The following is a 17,900-nucleotide window of genomic DNA, read 5'->3' on the forward strand; positions in this document are numbered from 1 at the left end:
TGGTGTGCTTGAGTGAAAAATTACTGTGTAGGGGGCCTGTGCCATTTGTGCCACCGAATTCGCCCCGTTCAGCTGAATGATTCGTTCGGCAGGCGAAGCACGTGGTAAGACACTGTGGCAGGTCCCATCGAACTGGTTGGCCACACGTACTTCACACGCAAATGGCAATGAACTTTTGTCGGATCAGTCAGAATTGCATGAATGTGTGGTAACCGATGTGATGAAGTTCCCAATCCAGGACGGGCGGATCGTTCTATTTGTGTGTTGATGTAGTGAAATGATCGAGCACTGGAAATGATTTGAGCAACGGAGAAACACACAATGCCGAAACATCCCACCAGCATCGTAGAAACAGGTTCCGCACTTATTCGTATCTGACATCAGCTCCCGTGCGTGTTGTGTCACGATCCGTCTCCCTCGGATAGGAGCGTGAACTGGAGTTGCTCCTTACGTGAATTTTTGGTCTATGACAAAACCCAACAAACGGTTACGCAACGTGCCGAACCTAAACCCGTCCCAGTATCGCACCAGAGTGACAAATGGATATAAGGAAAACGACGGCGAACGTGCAACCGCTCATCGTACTGTGTGTGATCTGGCTCGTAACAGGGATGATCCATCCGCGGAGCGAGGATTATTCTACCGAAAAAATGCGGATCGTCATGTGGTATTATCGCAGTGGGATGATGTGCTCCTATCAGTGCGTTGCGATAACAGCGCCTGGGTGTGTGATGACGGACGGTTTGAAGTTAAAAATCTTGTGGAAACATTCCTCCCCACCGTCCGGTTCCAGCAATTATTGCACACCGTTATCTCTTTCGGGACGGGTTCGAAGCCCAACTCATCTAGAATGACATTTGTCAAATCGGCAAAAATGTGGGCCAATCCCCCGGGGCCTTTTTTTTGCTCCAATAACAGCCGCCTTGCGGTTCATAGGAGGAGACTTTTCGTACTTTATAGATATCGCCGATAAGAAGGGGGACGCTATTACCGTAATAGTGCAGCACGCGGGCCTCGGGGATCATGACTCATCCAATGCTCGAGTTTTGTCGCGATTACGCGCTTCTATCGCGTAACACACGAACCATCATAGTGAAGATCGTGTATCCAACCGGTGACTTGTTTGTCTTCTTGTGTCTGATGGAACTGAACGACCCCTTGGGTCGATCGTTCCAGCGCACTTTGTTTCCTGTGGTGTGGTGCATTTTGAGGGCACATATCTGTTGACTGCGATCGCCTTTGCTAGTTCATATAGCCAGCTGAAGGTTTCTCGCGCCTCACTTAGATGTGCCTTGCTGTGGACGAACCTGGAAACCACAATTTATTGTGTTGCACCCTACTCAAGAGTCCTATTTTGTCGCTCGCTTTTTTTTTTGCTTGATAAAGAGCTTAGCGCCAAAGCGTGTTTAATGTAAGCTTACGGCATGTGCACAAGGTACCCATCATCCGACATGACGACTTTCCGGCGAAAAATTCGGAGCAGCCCAACAAAACGGTTAATCCCTCCCCCCAAAAAAAAACGAGATATGAGGGGTTCGCTCAGTACATGGTCTGGTTACACCCCAGCCATTGACCGAAATGTAATAAAAATAAGGTTTAAGCTTTGCAACAGCGTACGTACACACAATGTGTAATGTAAAATGTAGCAAGTTTTTTTTTTATAGTGTGTCGATGTATGTTGAAATTATCTGGGTTTTTTTTTGACGGTGATCACACTTTTATTGACTTCATCTTAAGCAATGTTCTCGCCGTTCACAATTTATCACTTGATTGATTGAGTGCACACGTTGCTACAAAGACTGTAACACCTTTGTGTTGTTGCTATAAATACAATTTTTATTACTATTTGAAATTTTTTCACATAATAACGCATGCAACAATTCAATTTAGTAAGAAGGCTTGGATGGATCTCCGGGAGCGTTCGGAGCGATTTGCTTTGTGCACCTGGAGACGAACAGCAATAATACTCTTATTTACAGTCTTTTTTGTGAGGTGATTGTCGAATAATACCCGAGAAGTGCATAAACTTTTTCGAATTCTATGTCGTTGATAACGCATGCATGTTTTAACCCTCGGGACGAATAAAACGCATCTACTCGGAACTCGGGGTCCCGATCGCATTGTCTCATTGCACACCATCAAACAACCGTTTCAGCGCATCGGCAGGTTATGACATTACAGCAAAAGAGCATTAATTACCTACCCCGATGCACTTGTGAGTGATGAGTTAATTGTCATTTAAAATGGAACGGGAAATTGAATCAAAGCCCCGTCCGCCCCGGTCGAGCTGCAAGCGTTCTGATAAATGATTATATCCGCCGATCGTGACCTGGTGAAGCGTGTCCAAGTACCAAGCTAGAATTCCGGCATTTTAATATACCGGTTCCCCTGATTTAATGCTCGACTCTGCCGCTAGTCGCAACGCTTACGTAACGATCGTGGCTTCTAACCATTAGGCAGGTGGACTGCTATTCGTCGAACCGGCAACCATGATGGCGTTTTCTAACGCGCTCAGTTCAAAATTTTGGTTAGTGCGTCTGTATGTGTAGGCAGCGCGTGTCATCAACGAAAAAAAAAAGGAAACGTCATCATTTTTGTGTCTCTCTGGGTGAGAAACTCTTGTTCTTGGTGTTCCACTATTTCTTCTTCTCACGGGCACGCACGAACATTTTTAGCTGAAATTTTCTGCATTGCCCTTTTTGCAGCCGGCGCTGGACTATAAATAAAGTGAGAACGCCATGCTTCGAATGCGAATAGAAATCCACTCTCCGTAGTGCCCAGCTAAAGGATTTGCTGCCAAGATGGTCGGTTTGATTCGGTGCAGTATGCATGTAACCTGCAGCCAACGAGTGTAAACCCCGAATGGCGCCGGGTCGTGCGTCGATATGTCTGGGTCCTGGACTTTACTTCCCAGCTTCGTGACCCACCGTTCCGGGAAGGCTCGCGATCGAAGCAATCGATCGTACGAACTGGGTTGTAATGCAACAGCACGCAGTGTCACATGGGCACGTGACATTGAACGTACGACAGCACGCGTGCAAACAATTCATGAATGTGTGGTTTTATGTTCGGTGCACACCGTTCGGTTAGCAATGCTCCGGTGTGGCTGTGTGTGTGTGTTCCTTTGCTAGATCACGAACGGGCGAGGGTGGCGTATTGTTGTATCGTTCGCATCGCCGCACGTGCAAGCGCAGCATGATGTCATACGCTCGCTCGCTGGCGGGCCAACGGATGCACTCAGCTGTTTCCGCCCAGACGCGACACACCGCCCGGTTGTTGATGCTTGGCTTTCTTTTACCACGTGATGTGCCAACGATTTCGCTTCACAGCGCGGGAACGACGGTTATGCAAGAGAACAAAAATCACTGTTACCTCCGTATCATCGTCAGCGGTGATACGTCGCGCCAGAGAAGGAAGGCGTGTACGTGCCGTCGCATGTAAAATACATTATCCCGTTTGCCACCGCCGAGAACGTTTGTGCACCTAGAATTTGAAATATGATCCACCGAGGGCTGTGGCCGGTGCAAGGATGCATGGACATGTTGGCGCCTCGCAAAGTTTCGTGTTGCTTGCAGCAAATGAGTTCGACACATGCAATCCCGAGTTTTTGCCTCGCCAGCGGTCTGCGTGCACTGAACAAAAACAGTGTCCTAATTGATATAACTGCATGTAGTACGCAGTAAACAAACGCCAACCCGCATGTTAAACCATTTCCAAGCTGTTGCTGCTCCCCGTTCATTTCCGGTGCTTCGAAGCTTTACAAACAAAACAAAAACACACAGTTGGAAAACTTATCTGATTATTTCCCTCAAAAAACCACGCCAACTTTTTCCAGGCCACGACCGACAACAGTCAGAAGGCGGTATCCTTTGTTTTGCGAGTGTGTCTGTATTAGTGTGCCACGCTACGGAACACTGTAACGGTCATCGATTCTCTAGCCCTCGAAGGTACGATATCATCAAACCGATCCAGTGACGACTTCCGTAGCCTTCGAAAAAAAAAAACACACGACGAATTCGTTGGTGCCATAGCTTCAAATGCAAACGCAACGCAATGTAGGTCACCATCGCTGGACAGCGCCTCGCTGAACAGTAACGAACTCAGCTCAATAGGTGTTTTATTTTCCCTCTTGTGCGCGTCAACACGCCTAGAAGCGTGGCATTTGAACGCGAGCATCAATATCTCACACCCTGGGCGAGGAAATGGCTTTCGATTAATAATCGATGTGGGGTGTATATTGGGTGACGACTAGTGTCGTGTGTTTTTGCCCAGACGGCGGACGGACGGATCACCACACAACCTATAGGGCCCGGTGCGATGTGCACCCATTTCACCGCTCGTGTGTTAAGGTGGAAAATTGTACATCACATCCAATGCAATGCAAGATGGGCTTACGATATAAGATTGACTTTACTTTTCCATGGCCAAGTTTTACGCCCGACGGTCGTGCGCGCGTGTATGTAATCAAATTATCACATTTTTAATTAATCCATTCCCCCTCTGTTTTTTGCGATATCGTTTCAGCATTCAGTGGCATTCAAGCGCCCGAGAGCCAAATATCCGTTCCCGTTCGCCATCGCTGTTCGCTTTATAGCCGCCACGTCACAAACCCGCACATACTCACAGAAATGGCCTTAATTATGAAATACCTTGACAGTATGCATCACTACATGGACAAATACGGAGGTAAGATGGCGAAATGGGAGGACCCTACACAGGACCTTGCAGGACAATATTTTGTCAATGATTTGAGCAGCAACGGCACGCTCAGAATACGCGACGGACAGAGTGTGTAATAAGACGAGCAGCGAGTGTACACAGCAACAGTTCTTGATCAACAGCAAGCAAACGGTGGCCCTGTATGGCTCATTAAGGCTACCTATGCAAGAAGAGTGAAACGTGTTTCTAAGGTGTTTCGTACACTCCGGACTCTCTGCAGCGCAATGGGCGCCACTGCGACAAGTGCATTAGAATAATCAAAAGTAATTTAAAACGCATCGTTCGACATGGGGAGCGTACGGCAATGTTGTTGCTATTTAGTTTACTTCTACCTATGGACGATTTAAATATGCATAAGAAAGGCACCAAGGGGGTAGGTGCTGGATGCTATTTAAAATTCTGCCAAATGTGCACTCGGACGCACTCGACGGTTCGAAAGATCGTCCAAATCGATTTGCTTTTGCGATTCGCCTAGGTTGGCGTGCTGAATGCGCCTTTGGTACGGAATCGAGAAAGAGCTTCCGGTTAACGTTGCGGTTCGCGTATCGATTTCCATAACGACGATTCGAACGGCGCGCCAGTTCATGACCCAGAGCTCAGCAAGATGCAGTGCATTCACCTGTATCCCAGCACCTCAATGCACTTGCACTTGTCGTCGGACTGGTAAATAGCGTACTTTCCGCTTGCCCGGAGGGCAGTTCGTGTTAATTAGGAGTACAGAAGGACATCGACCCGCAAGCTCGATCGCGCCTACCCCGGAAAGTGCATCGTTATATATCGCCCCCGGGGGGGCGTGAAACGCACAATCATGGAAATGGGCGCAACACGCGTGCGCACTTTGTTCTATGCCCAATGGAGACGCATGGTGGTTGTAGTGTGTTGAGTTATGTTTTTTTTGTTACTTCCTCCTTATATTGACTGTGCCATGACACCTTTTTTTTCCAAAAGCAATGTTATTGGCTTGATTGTAGAGCAGGGATCAATCACCGTTTGCGTTCAAGCGATCATTATTGAGCTCTTTTTGTGTTTAATTTGTCCCTTTGTTTGCACTTGGATGATAACCGGGCATGGAAAAGTACCTGACAACCTTCGCTAATACCGGTAGATGCATTAATTATCCAAACCGCGTGAGTGGAACGATTCAAAGATGCATGCGATGTCTAACTGGTGCAGCGCGGTGTGTCGACGTATCACGATGCAGTAGCATACAGATGGAGATCTAGCGATGACATTGACGCACGACTGATTGTGGAATGTATTAACCAGCGGAACTTTTTCACTCTTACCGCACGGGAAGAGAAGTGCTTGTGCCTTCTGTGCTAATTGATACACTAAAGACCGTAAATGATCGACATCGTTAGCATTATTGCGAATTATCTGGGGTCTTTTTCGTTGGGTAAATTCCAACGAATTCTACACGTAATGCTTTAAAACAAACAAAGATAATATTTCCTGTTCGTAAGTAGCATTCCATGACGTCAAATCTCGTAGTTGTAAATCTCATTATATTTGTGCTAGTTTGTGCCACACATCGTTAGCAACCATTTCTAAACTGTGGAAAGTTCATTACAGATGAATATTGATACGAAAAGCATTACTGGCGGTAGATTGCGTGTCTACATTGGATAATGATGAAACAAACATTTGTCGCCCCCATTTGTCATACAATCGCCGTAAGCACGCACCAATCAAATGATGGTGGATATAGCTCCATCTTGGTGTGTAATCAATGACGCTTTGTTTATACTACCGTTTAGCACCTCATTTTCTCTTTTTGCTCGATAATTTCCCGGTGCGTTTCCCGGAACAGCGACATTTTGCAAACCCCGACAGTTGGAATTGGTGGCGGCATACGGTTCATGAGCTCAAACCCGAACTAGCTGACCCATTGTCAATATGTTGATTCCCGCGACCACTCAGCTGAACGGTCTTAATATGCTCATTAGGGAGTTGGAAATGGTAGCGCTACTCTTTTCTCATACCTTCTAGCTACGTTGAAATCAAACCAAAGTTCAGTGATCCGTGATGGAGTCAATGAATATTACTTTTAATAATTTACTACTATAAATGAAGTGCTTTAAAAAGTACATAAATGGGAAGAAATAAACATTAATTGCTTCTTCTTTTTCAGACCCGCGAACGAAAGATTGGCCACTGATGTCGTCGCCGCTCCCAACCCTAGCGCTATGTTTAGGATATGTGTACTTAGTCAAAGTAAGTATTTAGAAGATCACACGTAGCTCACACGTGTCCGTCGAACTATGGTCAAAATTATTGAGGAATTGCATCTGACATCAGCAGCAGTGTCTGTGTGTAGTGTGTCTATCAAAAGCCAAAGAAACACTCACACAATCGTGCTTCTTGCCAAACCACCCATACAGCAGGCACACTGAAACAGGATTTCCACAAGCAAATATTCAAATTTTGCTCCACATGCATGTGCGAGTTTATATTTCTTGCTTTTAACGCAACTTATGTCGCGCGTGGTTCATTTCAGATAATCTGAATAACGAACAGCAGATTTTTTCATGAGGTTGTTTTTTTTCAAGCCGTATTGCTCATGAGTTTTTGTTTGATATGGTGAGAAAAGAAACTTCGCACCATCTCCCAAATTTCTGTGAAATTTTTCAATTTTTTTTCTTTAAAAGTTTTCAAGGTAATCAAAGCCTCAACCGGTCTACGGTATCATGACATGAGGGGGGAATGGTTAGGATATGGATGTCCGTGTGATCGAAACTAAAACTGGTTTACGTGCGATCGACGTTTGATTTTTGATTTCTAAATCGAAAGCCCACGATTTTGTCTCTCTCTGTGTTGTGGCCTGTGTTTAAGAAGACGAATTTCTTATTGAGGGAACACACACTGTGTAGGTCAGTCCGGTGCAGCTTCGCTTTGGGCGGTTTCTCAACGTGTACCTATTTCCTCACGCAAAATTGTGAGATGCTCCCCGTGCGTTCCTCACTAGCGGTACGAAACAGGTTCATTCATCTTGTCTGCCCGGACCCGGTTGGTTTAGTGCGGGTGTCGAAAGTCGATACGGTCGATTTGTGGACAACGCGGCAACCTCACCGGCATACACTACCCTATTCGGGTTCCTCCACGGCTCTGATCGATATTGTACCAATGCGTCGCTATGATGGCCGTCTGTGAGGCAATGGACAAACAACACGAACACGCTGAGTTCACGGTTGCCACCGGTGCATCCATCCTGCTGCTGTACCCACTTGCCGAGATGGGTGGACATTAGTGCTTGTTGTTGTCGAAACTATCGAGTCAACCTTTTGAGAACCCCACTTCTTTTTTCATATTTATGGAGGGTCGATCGCGCAACGATCATCATGAGCGTGATGTGCGTACGACTGGCTCCCATTTTTTTGTTGTTGTCCGCACCTGCTCAAACGCGAAGGGTGAACACAGTAAAGTGCGTCGTGAACTAAGACTTCTCTATCCGCTCCCAACGTGACAGGATCGCTTCACGAACAAACTTCAAAACTTCGGCCGTTCTTGCATAATGCCACGCGAATAACCATCCGTTACAGGCCGGCAATTTTTGGAATTTCACTTTGCGCCTTACTGTTTAATTTTACCACCTCCCTCAATCGCTCCCGCCGGTAAATTTTCTTTCTCTGTTGCAATTGACCGATGCTGGCCAAAAAATGGAATCAAATTTCTGATTCCATCATCATCGGTGTGAAGAGTGGCTTTGCAAAAAAAAGATGGTGGGATAACCTTCAATATGCGTAAGACCGGTGGCCAATGCGTACAGCCAGTGGCAAATAAAAATGCTTCACAATAAGCATAAGTATAGTTTTAAACCCCTCTCTTACCGATCCAGGGTGGTTGATGTTATGCATTTAAAAGTGAAACGAACACTCTGCACACGCTAACAACCGGCTGGTTGCTGCCACCGCCGGCGACGCTGCTGCTGCTGGGTCGTGAAAGCATGTCGAAATGGAAAAAAATCGGTTAAGGTTAGCTTATCTAACATACCTGACCTTAACCGGACCGGATTGTGGACCGCGGGCGGCCACCATTGCTCGAATGCGCGAAGTGCACACGACAACGAAAACGATTATTAAAACCCCTGCCACGTTCCGGCATGCTGAACCGCTTTGACAGCGGCAGGTTGAAGGTGAGAAACCTTTCTACCACTACGGTGGCAAGGGCCCCCCCCCCTACCATTTGAATGCGTTTTAGAACGCGATCATAACGGTAGCGGCGGGTTAATAGCTATTTAATTACCACAAAACCGGGCCAACGTCGTCGATCTTGATGCAAGTTGCAATTTCGCCGTCAACTTTGTCGAGCGCGTTCGACGCGCTTTGCTTACCGGTGGTGACAACGACAGCCGCAGCGCATTTTATTTACGAGATCAATCTCCTTAGAAAATGGGAATGCAACAATTACTCAACGGTGCCTTATGTGCGTGCCCAAAACGGCAGATTTATGGAGCAAAACAAGCTTCCGTTAGTGTACCGCTTCAGTAACACGGAAGCGCTGATCTTCACACACATCATTATAGCTACATTACAGTGAATAATGCTTTATTTTTATCTGTTTCTCCCTCAGGTCCTGGGTCCAAGGCTAATGGAAAACCGCAAACCCTTCCAGCTCAAAAACACCCTCATAGTGTACAACTTCGTTCAAGTCGTGTTCAGTGCCTGGTTATTCTATGAGGTAGATTGGCTGACGTTCTAAGGCTACTGTTATTGCAACAAATATTTTAGCCCATTTTTTTGTGTGAAGCATTCAACAGACGACCGAAACGCAATGACCAAAACGCGTGGATATACATTCACTAAGAATTCGTTTTCCACACGACGATGACTAGTAAACGTCTCGTTTACGCCTATCAGACGACCCCCTGTCCAGAATTTCTTGGCGCTGTACAAATTCGTACTACAGATATACGCATATATCGCATTTTGCTATTAGACGTTTGCATCAATGTTTCAATGTGTGTATGTGTTATTTTTTTGTAGCATTTATAGCGTTGCATGCATTCAATCTAAACCATCTACCCTTATTCAATGCATTTACTGTACTTGCTGCATGTAGTTGAACAGGATATCGGAAGCAACGAACTGCGCACAGTTGCCTTCAGACATTTCCTTATAACACATTTGTTTGGTTCGGTGTCAATACACTTTAAGATTGATTGTGTGGTGCATTCAATGTTCATTGTAATGGCCTGACAATTGGCCGGCATGTTGCAAACTGGTATGTCCGTAGGCGGATTGATTTGGACCAATGCTTCCCCGTTTCCGTAAGGTCGCGAGAACGATAAACTTGAACTTAATGTGTTTCCCAAGAACACGCCGAGTGAAATCCCTTTCACTAGTGTGTTTATGGACGTATTGCAGGTACGACCTTGCCCAGTTTACACCAACAAAAGCAACGAACTCATCGTGTGTTTCTCTCCCGCAAGCTTAAGAAGAGAAAGGAACCCTAGGACGAACCTTCGCTTCTGATCACGCTTTAAACCTTGATTGTTGTTTTTCTTTTTTTCTTCTTAAAACGAACTTTTGCCTCCTGCTTCCTTTCGTGCCGTGTGCCGACCGATTCCATCTTCCGGGTACGTAGTGTTTAATGGGCGGCTGGTGGGGCGAATACAGCTTCCGCTGCCAACCCGTGGATCATGGTACTACCGGACGCGCGATGAGAGTAAGTGTTGCCAGCAGTTGGTTACAGCAGTGCATCAGCAACGATCGCGTCACCTAATCTTCGAAGATCCAATTTTCCCCTTTCCCCCACCCACGCACACATTTGTGAGCAATTTGATCGTGCACGATCTCTTCGATCGATTACTACCATACCGTGGAAAGTCCCTAATTTGTGTCCTCTGCCTCCGTAACGTTTGTTCTCTGATCGTAACCGTCGTTGCAAAGAAAAGGACATCGATTGATGGTCAATCGTGTATGGTGAAAGGAAATCGGAACAACACCACGAAACCTTCGTACGGCACTCGTCTTCATCCGCTCAATTCTATGACCCGAGCGGAACATATATGTGTTATCTATGATTTAGTCTGCTGGAGAGAAGGTTCCCAAACGTCATCCTCCCGCTGTAGTCACCGTTTAGTTGCATCAAGCAATACAATCGGGCAGATTTACCAGACACACACATACACACATATCATCGCACCGATGCATGCACCAAAAGAATCCTAGCTAAAGACCTAGGCCTATCTCATGTGTTGGTATGCGTGTGTGTGTAGTTTAGTATGTCTTATTACTGTAAGCAACGAGAAGACGATCCTGATTGCTACTCTCTGAAAGCTGTTAAAGACCAGTGATCAGTCGCGTTAAGCAATCCTAAACGGTTTGTATGTTTTTGGGTGTTTTTTTCCATGCGGGAGGGCAGAAGTTACATTATTACAAGATTTCTGTTTGAGCTTTCAAATTATACATTGCAGCTAATCGTTGTTTAGTGTACAAGCGCAGTTGTTGATGTTCCACACAGTAGTTACTGTTAGAGATGAAAGATGCTGGAAAAAACCTCACACAAGAGGCAGCGCTCACACGACGCGACGTGTACACCGAAATGTACCAAATAATCTTGCAAACACCGTACATACAGTTTCTCACAGCCAGACGCACAGTAAACACACACAAGTACACGTGAATTCTTACACAAAACCGGACGTAGACTGTGCTTCAGACAAAAATTGAACAAAAAAAGCATACAGTACAATACTCGGATTCGGCACATACTAACCACTGGACCACTTTTTGCCACTTTTTACAGATTGGTGTATCGGGTTGGCTAACGGGACATTATAACTTCCGATGCCAGCCAGTCGACTATAGTAACCACCCCAAAACGCTGCGGGTAGGTTTCTCGAACGAGGCAAAACTCGGCACACGCACTGAACGTCGTACGGAAAGTGCCAGGGTTGCTTTCCGGGCGGGCCCATCAGCTTCATCAACATCATTGCGCTCATTCCATACTATCGCTAACATTACTTGCTATATTAACCACGGTGAAAGCGAACATGCTGTTTTGTTTATCCAAATAATGCTTTACATTTTATGATTACTGACACACTAGTTTTACTTCCACTGGCTAATATTGTTTGCTTAGTATGTATAAACATATATCCTTCGTTACTACTAAACCGTACTAATGTGCAACTGATAACGATCATATGATCGGCAAAATCGAGACATCGTTACCGTTCTATATCTGTCTTCTAAACTCTCAGTTGTCCAAATTGTTTGCATTTTTTTTTAAATATTAAAGTTTCCTATCCGCTGCATGCGCTATTCGTCTCCATCCATGTTTTGTTTTAAGTTCCGTTTTGCTCCTATTTAATTTTATTATCTCCTTTAATATCCATTCTTTCGCATCTAATAATATATCATCCTTAATTTCCACAATCATCAAGAGAAAGCGAAACCTTTTGCCACTTTACGTTGTTTCTGTGCTCGCGCTGTCTCATCCTTCTCGTATATCCCCCACAAACTCAACTCAATCGTCTTTCAACTAAAGCATTTCGCACCCTGGCCCCTTTCGTTGAATCGTTGTCATGTTCGGCTAGATGGATAGAATGTTCTTTAAAAACACTGTTTTCTTTTTTCCCCGCCATCTTCCGTGGTTGGTCAACCTTTGCCGGATGATTTAGATGGTGCATGCCTGCTGGTGGTACTACTTCTCAAAATTCACCGAATTCTTTGACACGGTAAGTTTAAAGTTTTTGCTATAAAAAAAAACCTATCTCCACTTTTCAACACAAGCGACATCTACTCGACCTCATTCGTTCTTGCTCGAACGTTCAAAAGCATCACGCAATTGTTAGCGTTCGCCATTCGATCATTAGCCGCCAATTGAGAAGAAACTTGACGGCTGGTGGTAAAGAAAAAACATAATTAAAGTGTACGCTCCAATACCCTTGAACATATTCGTCACGGTCATCCTTACGAACTGTTGGGCGGTAATCTGTGCACGGAAGACACCCGGCTCATTTCCTTTTAGCTGCAAAAGTTGGCAGCTACAGCCGGACGAAAAAAAAAGAGAGCGAAAGCCCTCTTTGCAGTACTCGAATCAACATTTACGTCAATCGAAGATCACTTCCTGCTTTGTCGTGCCTGCAACGAAAAATAACAAACTTCAGCGAATTAGCTGCGTAATACACGGCGCGAGATGATGAGCCCTGTTTACTTAGGTTCTGCTGCTGCTGGACACACGTTTCGCAAATAGGATCTGAAGAGGGTGCCTCCATTCTGTGTGTGTTTTTTTCCAGTTCCTTCACTGCTCAAGACATGTGGCGAGTCATGTTATATGCGATGCTGTGCCCTCAAAACTCAAGAAAAAACACTGTCTTCCCATATCTGCGAGTGGGCTCGCCATTCTTCATCACAGGACTTAGAAAAAGTTTGTTTCTCCCCTTTTCTGGTGTTGTTACAAATTATTATTACCAAAATGGTGTCGGCGAAGAAGAAGAAAACCGCCTCACTGCAAAAAAAAAACAATATTGACATGGAAAACAAATATCGTCATCATGAGAAGATATAAATGCCAGTGCTCGTGCACGATGATCATCTTCACCACGGCTCGATGCCTTATAGTGGATAGACAAATGTGACCTGAAGATTTCCGGGGTGTACGATAGCACTGCCCGAAATGGTTATATTTGTACAGTTTTTGACGATTGTTGGGAGTGTTTGCTTGAGTTTCTGATTCAACCGCGGAACGATAAACGTTCGGCGGGGGAGAGAGTTGAATGTCAAGTATTGTATCTCATTGTCCAATGCCGAGGATGACAACAGAAATTGAGGATCAATGAACTCGTCTTGATTCGCACGATCTCTCCATCGCCATATTAACGCAAAAGCAGCAGAAAGCGTCTTCAATTTTGTATTAACATCGGTGTGTAGATCGCGCCCCCCTCGGATGCTAAATAGCTTTATGAAAGAGCCTGGCAAAAGCCTGGCAAGAGCCTTCTGGAACAATCTTTGGAAAGCAGAACGACAAAGGTGGTAAAACCACCATCCCATCCGCAACACTCTGATCATGTGCTGGTGCGATCTCATTCGCGAGGGTTGTTACAGTCCCGTTAGCTTGTTTTCTTGCTTATCGAGTTTTGGCGAGACCATCCTGCCTTTATCTGTGTTTGACTTCGAGCATATCGCATATCGGCACTGGTAACGATGGGCCGTTTGCTTGTGCTCACACACGATCACCAAAGAACCGGCTGCATGGTGCAGATTAATCCGGCAAGTTGGAACCAATTCCGGTTTTGCTCTTCCACACCTGGAATGGTAGGATTTTTCGCACGCAATTTATGTTGCTTTTTTTTTTTGGGAAAGGCCAATTGTCACCAGGCCATTCCTACCTGGAGAAGACACAGCGTCGCCGGAGTAAACGCTTTGAATGTGGATACAAATTTTATGCCAAATAAAATACTTGTAGAATACTACTGTATGCACTCATCTATACAGCATTATTCCTGTGCCGTACCAGAGGCGCTAGTTCTCGTAATTGATCTAGTTAAGTCAGCCGCACCATCAATGGAATGGTTGCGACCATTACTACTAGTGACAGGTAGCGAACGCATGTAAGTGGCAGCTCTGCTGACCGGGTCATGCTGGGGCACCCTAGAAAAGCGTGTCCGTGAACGCGACTGTGCGCGGTGCAACCGGACTACCTTGGGATGCCTCGTTCTGAAAAAAACATATGTGTGATCGATGGTGAACACCGCGTAAGCGGATGGTGCGTGCTACAAACCGCTCGCCAGTGCACTTCTTGCACGTAAGGTTCAACATAACAGTGGTTCAAGACGAATGAGCACTAAGAACGGAATGAGTCTCATCGAGTGTTTGTGCTTGTTTCTGATGCAGAGATATACTGAGAAGATGACAGAAGATCAACACACTGATCGAAATCTCATAACTATGAATGCTAATACATCCAATGTTACCTTCCTCTTGACAGTTCTTCTTTGTGATGCGCAAAAAGAGTAGTCAAGTGTCTACATTGCACGTCATTCACCACGGATGTATGCCAATGTCGGTGTGGTTCGGTGTTAAGTTCACTCCAGGTAAGCTAACCGGCCGTACAGTAGAATCGTTCACTTGCTAATACCCTTGCTTACCACCTGTCTACTCTCTTCTGCCAACAGGCGGTCACAGCACATTCTTCGGCCTTTTGAACACGTTCGTACACATAGTGATGTATACGTACTATCTGTTTACTGCCCTCGGACCGCAATTCCAGAGATATTTGTGGTGGAAGAAATATTTAACCGCCCTTCAAATGGTAAGTCAAGCAGCAGTCTTTAGTGTTATGCACGTGCGCGCCCCACAATACTAACGTTCACATTTGATTGCAGGTCCAGTTCGTCCTGATTATGGTACACGCTTTCCAGCTGCTGTTTATCGACTGCAACTACCCGAAAGCTTTCGTCTGGTGGATCGGAATGCATGCTGTGATGTTCTTCTTCCTGTTCAACGAGTTCTACCAGTCCACATACAAAGCCCAAATGGTATGTGTTGAGATACGTTACCCAAGCGATCAGCGATCTATCGAATGACTCGGCTGTGCTCTTGCTCTAGGAGGATTTTTTTTTTCAAAATTATGGAAATTTTACGAACGAGACTATATCCTATATCGATCCGTCTCAATATAAGTCAAAGTGACTGAATCAGAAAGCAACTTGCGTGTGGTAGAATTTTTGCCCTTTATATGTCACTAGCAATGGTGCGATCATCGTCCGACTATGAAACCAGTTCTTTTTCGAATTCCTTTTCTAAAATGTGGTCACACTTTAGACTTAACCATAACGTTTCACGTGTGGCTGGTGTTTCTGGTTCGGATGTGAGACACGGATGTCATAGACGTATTCATTTATCGAATTTTAAGTTAACGTCTCGCAAACTCGGTTCAATTTAACATGCTAGTGCATGTATTGCTTCTTTCATGCATGTACCGCTTCTATTTGGAAATTGTTTTTATAATTGATTGTTTCTGTCCTTTGCTTTACAGCGGAAGAGGGACGCGGCTGCCGCTGCCAAGAGGCGGGAAGCTGAACTACTCCTGCAACAACAGCAACAACAAAATGGCCACGTGGCCAACGGTAGCGCCAACGGTACGCTCAGCAATGGTACCGGCAACAAGGCGGCCGATTATTACGTGCGCGGTGACCTACCAGCCGAGATGGAACTAACGCAACGGTCATCAACGAATACGCACACGACAGCCCAATAATAGCGGGATACGGCAGACCGGATTCGGTTCTTGTAATTAATTATTAATTTATTGTAAAATTGTCCCGGAACCCGCGAATGTGTGTGCGTGTGTGTAAGTGCGAGCACGTGTGTGCAGGGTATCGTAGATCGTGCCACCGGTTAATAGCATCCCAAGTCAATCGGTTAATAGCATCCCAAGACCTCTCCCTTTCCCTCCACTCCTTCCAATTCTACGAGTAATTTTGCACCTCTCCAACCATTGCCTGTTCTGATCTATCTTTGCAGTACAAGCTCTGGTACGTTCCTACTGTCTTTGAATTAACATAATTCGTCACGTACACCGAAATGGAGATAGTAGCTTGTTTTTAAAGTATCTTTTTAATTCTGCCCCAAATATGCTATTACCCTGGAATCCCGGAGCACACATACAAAACAGCACACACGTCATCGCAGAGAAGGAAATCTAACTAAAAGCATTCAACCTGACGAAGGCTGCTTAGGGCAAGGTTAGTTATGGCATGTTACGCCTTCGGGTCTGTTTAGGATTTCATGCAAACGGGAGTATGTCTCTTTGGATATACTTACACATAAATGGAGATTAAGAGGCAGGCAGGCAGCTTTACCCCCTTTTTGTCATTTTTAAGTTTAGTAAGCAAGCTACATTGGTGTGTTTTTGCATAGTGATGATTTATTTTGAAGCAAACATATTGAAAAACAAACAAACAAAACACAAGAAACGAATGCAAGCAATCGAACGGGGAAGGTAAGCAGACCGCGTTGTGTACAGAATACAAGCGACAAATGTATAGCCGTAGGTGCAATGATGGTGCAGCAATCACGATGGTATATAAAGCAAGTTGAACTGAACGTGTGACAAGTGCAATGGTACATAGCGTTAAAAGGGTTAGTAGAATGGGTACGAAAGAAAAACAAAAAGCGGTCGAATAAAATCGAGGATATAATTGATAGGAAAAAAAGATCAAGCAAAACTACCGATGTATATGCGCGTGGAAGCCTATGTGTGTTTGTGTGTCTGTGAGAGAGAGCGTATGATTAGCGCATTGCAGCGACTTTGCGCATCCAGCAGATCGATTGTGAAATTCAGCAGTAAACTACACCAAGATCCACAGTTGTTTAGCGAACATGATGATGCTGCCCGTTGAAATGTTGCTAAGGCAGACCATTAGCGAGAAAGAGAGAATGGTTAAGGACAGATCGGAATAGGCAACACCTTAACGCTTTGTAGTACCAATTTTTCCACCTTTTTTATAACGAAATGTTTTGGAACTAGCGTCCGTCAATCGTTTTCGTCTTCGATCCTGCAAACCCTCTATCCCTATCCCACTCCCTATTCCTGAACTTCCCCTGTCGATTTGCCAGTCCTACCTGGTGGAAATGCCCGGCATAGTAGCTGTCGTGATGTGTGGTGTCCTATATTTACGTTTAAGTGAAATACCAATCTACTTTTTCACTCTAAGTCTAAGGAATATTTTTTGGAAGGACACTTTCGGCAATAAAACAGAAGATTTAAACTGTATCCCATGTCACCGGGTGAAGGAGATATGTATCGTCAGAAAGAAAGAAACAGCAATTGCTATGCCGACTTTCCCCGAGTTATGCGAATTATAAAATGTTGACGGTGCGTGAACTTTTGTTTGTGTATTTTAGATAAAATTTTAATCCAATTGTCGAAATAAACGGGAAAATATCAATTTTGAATGTGCTTCGTAACCTGGAAATAAGTATTCGATCCCTTAATACAAAATACAACTGATATTATAAAGGCAATACTACTTACACGAATGTCTCTGGCACGAATTTGAGTAACTCGAAAAATTACTGTATACCCCGATGGTTCTTCGTGGAGCGGAGGTATAAAGGGATTGCAGGCCTTTAATATGGGATAGTGTGACAAAGGAAAAGTAGATAAACGCGTCGAATTAGTTGTAGAAAAACACACTTTCAAAACTAGCGTTGAAATGCTAATGGATGATC

General features: G+C 45.0%; 1 protein-coding gene across 1 annotated transcript; it reads left to right on the forward strand.

Moving 5' to 3' along the window:
• The first annotated feature begins 4,628 nt into the window (after window positions 1–4,628).
• LOC128719631 (elongation of very long chain fatty acids protein AAEL008004) lies at window positions 4,629–15,924 on the forward strand. Its single transcript, XM_053813259.1, has 9 exons — window positions 4,629–4,686; window positions 6,851–6,933; window positions 9,289–9,396; window positions 11,467–11,550; window positions 12,344–12,400; window positions 14,653–14,758; window positions 14,840–14,976; window positions 15,050–15,202; window positions 15,703–15,924. The coding sequence occupies exons 1-9, from the start codon at window positions 4,629–4,631 to the stop codon at window positions 15,922–15,924; spliced, it is 1,008 nt and encodes a 335-aa protein (XP_053669234.1).
• Window positions 15,925–17,900: the final 1,976 nt, after the last annotated feature.

This window comes from Anopheles marshallii, chromosome 2, assembly GCF_943734725.1.
Source record: "Anopheles marshallii chromosome 2, idAnoMarsDA_429_01, whole genome shotgun sequence".
In the NCBI taxonomy this organism is placed as follows: Eukaryota; Metazoa; Arthropoda; class Insecta; order Diptera; family Culicidae; genus Anopheles; species Anopheles marshallii.

Coding starts and splice junctions, on each gene's coding strand:
- LOC128719631 (XM_053813259.1), top strand. CDS start 4,629: ATGGCCTTAATTATGAAATACCTTGACAGTATGCATCACTACATGGAC. Junction 11,551..12,343: donor ACCACCCCAAAACGCTGCGG/GTAGGTTTCTCG, acceptor CGGATGATTTAG/ATGGTGCATGCCTGCTGGTG. Junction 15,203..15,702: donor CCACATACAAAGCCCAAATG/GTATGTGTTGAG, acceptor TTTGCTTTACAG/CGGAAGAGGGACGCGGCTGC.